Genomic DNA, 8,001 nt, shown 5'->3' on the forward strand with positions numbered 1-8,001 from the left:
TACACTTACTCTATCAGGATTACCCTAGTAATAATACATGACTACACTTACTGTAACAGGATGGCCATAGTAATAATTCATATGATTACACTTACTGTATCAGGATTGCCATAGTAATAATTCATATGATTACACTTACTGTATCAGGATTGCCATAGTAATAATTCAAATGATTACACTTACTGTATCAGGATTGTCATAGTAATAATTCATATGATTACACTTACTGTATCAGGATTGCCATAATAATAATTCATATGATTACACTTACTGTATCAGGATTGCCATAGTAATAATTCATATGATTACACTAACTGTATCGGGATTGTCATAGTAATAATTCATATGATTACACTTACTGTATCAGGATTGCCATAGTAATAATTAAAATGATTACACTTACTGTATCAGGATTGCCATAGTAATAATTCATATCATTACACTTACTGTATCAGGATTGCCATAGTAATAATTCATATGATTACACTTACTGTATCAGGATTGCCATAGTAATAATTCATATGATTACACTTACTGTATCAAGATTGCCATAGCAATAAATCATATGATTACACTTACTATATCAGGATTGCCATAGAAATAATTCATATGATTACTCTTACTGTATCAGGATTGCCATAGTAATAATTCATATGATTACACCTACAGTGTCAGGATTGTCATAGTAATAATTCATATGATTACACTTACTGTATCAACATTGCCATAGTAATAATTCATATGATTACACTTACTATATCAGGATTGTCATAGTAATAATTCATATGATTACACTTACTGTATCAGGATTGCCATAGTAATAATTCATATGATTACACTTACTGTATCAGGATTGCCATAGTAATAATACATGACTACACTTACTGTATCAGGATTGCCATAGTAATATTTCATATGATTACACTACTGTATCAGGATTTATATAGTATTAATTCACATGATTACACTAACTGTACCAGCATTGCCATAGCAATGATTTATATGATTATACTTACTGTATCAGAATTACCATAGCAATGGCTTATATGATTACACTCACTGTATCAGGATTTATATAGTACTAATTCACATGATTACAATAACTGTATCAATATTACCATAGTAATAGTTTATTTGATTACACTTACTGTATCAGGATTGCCATAGTAATAGTTCATATGATTACACTTACTGTATCAGGATTGCCATAGTAATAATTCATATGACTACACTTACTGTATCAGGACTGCCATAGTAATAATACATGACTAAACTTACTGTATCAGGATTGCCATAGTAATAATACATGACTAAACTTACTGTATCAGGATTGCCATAGTAATAATTCATATCATTACACTTACTGTATCAGGATTGCCATAGTAATAGTTCATATGATTACACTTACTGTATCAGGATTACCATAGTAATAATTTATATGATTACACTAACTGTACCAGGATTGTCATAGCAATGATTTATATGATTACACTTACTGTATCAGGATTGCCATAGTAATAATTCATATGATTACACTTACTGTATCAAGATTGCCATAGTAATAGTTCATATGATTACACTTACTGTATCAGGATTACTATAGTATTAATTCACATGATTACACTTACTGTATCAGGATTGCCATAGTAATAATTCATATGATTACAATTACTATATCAAGATTGCCATAGTAATATTTCATATGATTACACTTACTATATCAGGATTGTCATAGTAATAATTCATATGATTACACTTACTGTATCAGGATTGCCATAGTAATAATTCATATGATTACACTTACTATATCAGGATTGTCAAAGTAATAATTCATATGATTACACTTACTGTATCAGGATTGACATAGCAATAATTCATATGATTACACATACTGTGTCAGGATTGCCATAGTAATAATTCATATGATTATTTTTACTGTATCAGGATTGTCATAGTAATAATTCAAATGATTACACATACTGTATCAGGATTGTCATAGTAATAATTCATATGATTACACTTACTGTGTCAGGATTGCCATAGTAATAATTCATATCATTACACTTACTGTATCAGGATTGCCATAGTAATAATTCATATCATTACACTTACTGTATCAGGATTGCCATAGTAATAATTAAAATGATTACACTTACTCTATCAGGACTGCCATAGTAATAATTCATATCATTACACTTACTGTATCAGGATTGCCATAGTAATAATTCATATGATTACACTTACTATATCAGGATTGTCATAGTAATAATTCATATGATTACACTTACTGTATCAGGATTGCCATAGTAATAATTCATATGATTACACTTACTGTATCAGGATTAAAATAGTAATAACTCATATGACTACACTTACTGTATCAGGATTGCCATAGTAATAATACATGACTACACTTACTGTATCAGGATTGCCATAGTAATAGTTCATATGATTACACTTACTGTATCAGGATTGCCATAGTAATAATTCATATGATTACACTTACTGTATCAGGATTGCCAAAGTAATAATTCATATGGTTGCACTTACTGTTTCAGGTTTGCCATAGTAATAATTCATATGATTACACTTACTGTATCAGGATTAACATAGTAATAATTCATATGATTATACTCACTATATCAGGATTGCCATAGTAATAATTCATATGACTACACTTACTGTATCAGGATTGCCATAGTAATAATACATGACTAAACTTACTGTATCAGGATTGCCATAGTAATAATTTATATGATTACACTTACTGTATCAGAATTACCATAGCAATGGCTTATATGATTACACTCACTATATCTGGATTACTATAGTGATAATTTATATGATTACACTTACTGTATCAGGATTACCATAGTAATAATACATGACTACACTTACTGTATCAGGATTGCCATAGTAATAGTTCATATGATTACACTTACTGTATCAGGATTGCCATAGTAATAATTTATATGATTACACTTACTGTATCAGGATTACCATAGTAATAATTCATATGATTACACTTACTGTATCAGGATTGCCATAGTAATAATTTACATGATTATACTTACTGTATCAAGATTGCCATAGTAATAGTTCACATGATTACACTCACTGCATCAAGATTGCCATAGTAATAATTCATATGATTACACTTACTGTATCAAGATAGCCATAGTAATAATTGATAACATTACACTCACTGCATCAAGATTGCCATAGTAATAATACATGACTACACTTACTGTATCAGGATTGCCATAGTAATAATTCATATGATTACACTTACTGTATCAGGATTGCCATAGTAATAGTTCATATGATTACACTTATTGTATCAGGATTGCCATAGTATTAATACATATGATTACACTTACTGTATCAAGATTGCCATAGTAATAATTTATAAGATTACACTCACTGCATCAAGATTGCCATAGTAATAATACATGACTACACTTACTGTATCAGGATTGCCATAGTAATAATTCATATGATTACACTTACTGTATCAGGATTACTATAGTATTAATTCACATGATTACAATAACTGTATCTGGATTACCATAGTAATAGTTCATATGATTACACATACTGTATCAGTATTTCCATAGTAATAGTTCATATGATTACACTTACTGTATCAGGATCACCATAGTAATAGTTCATATGATTACACTTACTGTATCAAAATTACTATAGTATTAATTCACATGATTACAATAACTGTATCAGAATTACCATAGCAATAGTTCATATGATTACACTTACTGTATCAGTATTGTCATAGTAATAGTTCATATGTATACACTTACTGTATCAGGATTGCCATAGTAATAATTCATATGATTATACTTACTGTATCAGGATTACCATAGGAATAATACATGACTACACTTACTGTATCAGGATTGCCATAGTAATAATTCATATGATTACACTTACTGTATCAGGATTGCCATAGTAATAGTTCATATGATTACACTTACTCTATCAGGATTACCATAGTAATAATACATGCCTACACTTACTGTATCAGGATTGCCATAGTAATAATTCATATGATTACACTTACTCTATCAGGATTACCATAGTAATAATACATGACTACACTTACTGTAACAGGATTGCCATAGTAATAATTCATATGATTACACTTACTGTATCAGGATTGCCATAGTAATAATTCATATGATTACACTTACTGTATCAGGATTGCCATAGTAATAATTCACATGATTACACTTACTGTATCAGGATTGTCATACTAATAATTCATATGATTACACTTACTGCATCAGGATTGCCATAATAATAATTCATATGATTACACTTACTGTATCAGGATTGCCATAGTAATAATTCATATGATTACACTTACTGTATCGGGATTGCCATAGTAATAATTCATATGATTACACTTACTGTATCAGGATTGCCATAGTAATAATTAAAATGATTACACTTACTCTATCAGGATTGCCATAGTAATAATTCATGTCATTACACTTACTGTATCAGGATTGCCATAGTAATAATTCATATGATTACACTTACTGTATCAGGATTGCCATAGTAATAATTCATATGATTACACTTACTGTATCAAGATTGCCATAGCAATAATTCATATGATTACACTTACTATATCAGGATTGCCATAGAAATAATTCATATGATTACTCTTACTGTATCAGGATTGCCATAGTAATAATTCATATGATTACACTTACAGTGTCAGGATTGTCATAGTAATAATTCATATGATTACACTTACTGTATCAACATTGCCATAGTAATAATTCATATGATTACGCTTACTATATCAGGATTGTCATAGTAATAATTCATATGATTACACTTACTGTATCAGGATTGCCATAGTAATAATTCATATGATTACACTTACTGTATCAGGATTGCCATAGTAATAATACATGACTAAACTTACTTTATCAGGATTGCCATAGTAATATTTCATATGATTACACTACTGTATCAGGATTTATATAGTATTAATTCACATGATTACACTAACTGTACCAGGATTGCCATAGCAATGATTTATATGATTATACTTACTGTATCAGAATTACCATAGCAATGGCTTATATGATTACACTCACTGTATCAGGATTTATATAGTATTAATTCACATGATTACAATAACTGTATCAATATTACCATAGTAATAGTTTATATGATTACACTTACTGTATCAGGATTGCCATAGTAATAATTCATATGACTACACTTACTGTATCAGGACTGCCATAGTAATAATACATGACTAAACTTACTGTATCAGGATTGCCATAGTAATAATACATGACTAAACTTACTGTATCAGGATTGCCATAGTAATAATTCATATCATTACACTTACTGTATCAGGATTGCCATAGTAATAGTTCATATGATTACACTTACTGTATCAGGATTACCATAGTAATAATTTATATGATTACACTAACTGTACCAGGATTGTCATAGCAATGATTTATATGATTACACTTACTGTATCAGGATTGCCATAGTAATAATTCATATGATTACACTTACTGTATCAAGATTGCCATAGTAATAGTTCATATGATTACACTTACTGTATCAGGATTACTATAGTATTAATTCACATGATTACACTTACTGTATCAGGATTGCCATAGTAATAATTCATATGATTACACTTACTATATCAAGATTGCCATAGTAATATTTCATATGATTACACTTACTATATCAGGATTGTCATGGTAATAATTCATATGATTACACTTACTGTATCAGGATTGCCATAGTAATAATTCATATGATTACACTTACTGTATCAGGATTGCCATAGTAATAATACATGACTACACTTACTGTATCAGGATTACCATTGTAATATTTCATATGATTACACTTACTGTATCAGGATTTATATAGTATTAATACACATGATTACAATAACTGTATCAATATTACCATAGTAATAGTTCATATGATTACACTTACTGTATCAGCATTGCCATAGTAATAATTCATATTATTACACTTACTGTATCAGGAATACCATAGTAATAATACATGACTACACTTACTGTATCAGGATTGCCATAGTAATAATTCATACGATTACACTTACTGTATCAAGATTGCCATAGTAATGATTAATCTTACTTTATAATATTTGACATAGTATGAAATTGGAATTAGTAGCAATCACTTGTATAAAATATGTAAATTGTAGTATAAGGGGTTCGGAAATCCTGTCCCACTCCATAGATTATTTCAGTGGGAAATGTGTAACTAAAAACTCATTGTGAAAAATAGTGACATGGTCACTTAAAATTAATTTCTTTTTCTAAGTTAATTGGTTAATTAATTATGCTGTTATGTGCATGTATGATGTACGTACATAACAGTGACAAACGTGATTTTAATTCACTTGCATCATAGATTATGTTATTTGATTGATTGTGTTTCAGTAGTTGAAGTTCTGACAAAAACAGACAGTATGTCTTCTACTCAGACTAAAATGGTGAAACGTCAAGTGAATACTTGATTAAAACGTAGATGTGAATACCCTGAAAAACAGTGCATGACACTAAATGGATGGTCTAGTGTTCTATATAATTATGATTGCACTGAAAGGCATCGAGATTTAAGATATCTAAATACATCCACAGCTTGTTTTGTAATCATAGAATTGGTTTAAACAACCGAAAACTCTGACAGCTTTTCTGTATATATGCTTGTATAGTTGAAGACAGCAAGCTTTAAAGTGCACGTAAATTAACCAGGGAGACTCGAACAGCTTCTACTGGTATGTGGAGCAGATAAATCAAATAAATGGTGCTTACTAGTACTTGTCAAGCTTAATATAAACTGCTTACGGTGTTTTAATGGGGGCATTATATGAAATCAAGGTTCTCGTGAAAGATTTCAACCCGACTTGGGTAAAGTTGAAACAGTATAGTTGTAATACGTCGCATTCGATTTGTAGGAAAGAAATGAGAAGTCAGCATACTGAACACTCTGTGACAGCACGATAAGACAATGCAGACAAAGTGGTACTAATAAAGGCGATATTACAGTGATGTAACAAACTTGTACACACAGCATTCAAAAAACACCTCCCGCGTTAGAAATCATATGCTTATAGCAGACACACACACTATCTTAGGCAGTGATTAAATAAACGACATAACTAAGGAAACCTACCGATCTGGCCTTGTCCTCTCGTTGTAAACAAACATAGCAGTATAACGATAACTGATGGCTGTTGTCGATGCATGTTCGTTAAAGACGGCATACTGGTTTAACAAATATGTCTATAGCGTACGTGGCTTATTACAGAGCAGCCAATATAGTGTAGGGTGACGTTAATAGCTTCAGTCTGCGTTAAAAGTATGTTGATACAAAAGTTATTTTTGTGTACAACTCCCCAGTAGCTGTATGAGATTAATGATAAAAAAACTAGTCGTGTGTTCGTCTCAAATGATAGACTTCTTCTCACTAAACTACTATATGACGACGGCTCCGGAAATACTTTCACGAATATGCGAGTTAGGTTCATGGGTCTAGACTGTTCCAAGACGTAACTTGAGCGTTAATCGGGTGCAGCATTGACCAGCAGAAGCAATGGCGAATAAGGGTCGCGTAGAGAAAAAGCAGATAAACTTTGCCCCGAACGCGCCCCTCGCCATGATACGCCGATACGAACACCACGTGATGCCATTTCCGTCAGATAACGTATTTATACTTGTCTCTCAACATACACCACTCACATCTCTACGTGTGAATAAAAGGATGTGTTACGTATTACTCAGAAAGTATGTGACGAAATGGATGTGTTACGTATTACTTATAAAGAATGCGACGTAATGAATGTGTTACCTATTACTTAGAAAGTACGTAAGTGATAAAACGGATGTCTTATATATTACGTAGAAAGTATGTGACGACATGGATGTGTTACATAATACGTAGAAAGAAAGAAAAAATGGCGAA

The 8,001-nt window shown here is 30.8% G+C and overlaps 1 protein-coding gene across 1 annotated transcript in view; it reads right to left on the reverse strand.

Moving 5' to 3' along the window:
- LOC102807784 (von Willebrand factor D and EGF domain-containing protein-like) overlaps positions 1–7,286 on the reverse strand; it is a 157,397-nt gene extending 150,111 nt beyond the window's left edge. Inside the window, exon 1 of the mRNA XM_085495651.1 lies at positions 7,213–7,286. Coding sequence (XP_085351777.1) covers positions 7,213–7,285 — 73 coding nt within the window. The 5' untranslated portion in view covers position 7,286. The remainder of the gene's footprint in view (positions 1–7,212) is intronic.
- Positions 7,287–8,001: the final 715 nt, after the last annotated feature.

Source organism: Saccoglossus kowalevskii, chromosome 22, assembly GCF_978046115.1.
Source record: "Saccoglossus kowalevskii chromosome 22, keSacKowa6.1, whole genome shotgun sequence".
Taxonomy (NCBI): domain Eukaryota; kingdom Metazoa; phylum Hemichordata; class Enteropneusta; family Harrimaniidae; genus Saccoglossus; species Saccoglossus kowalevskii.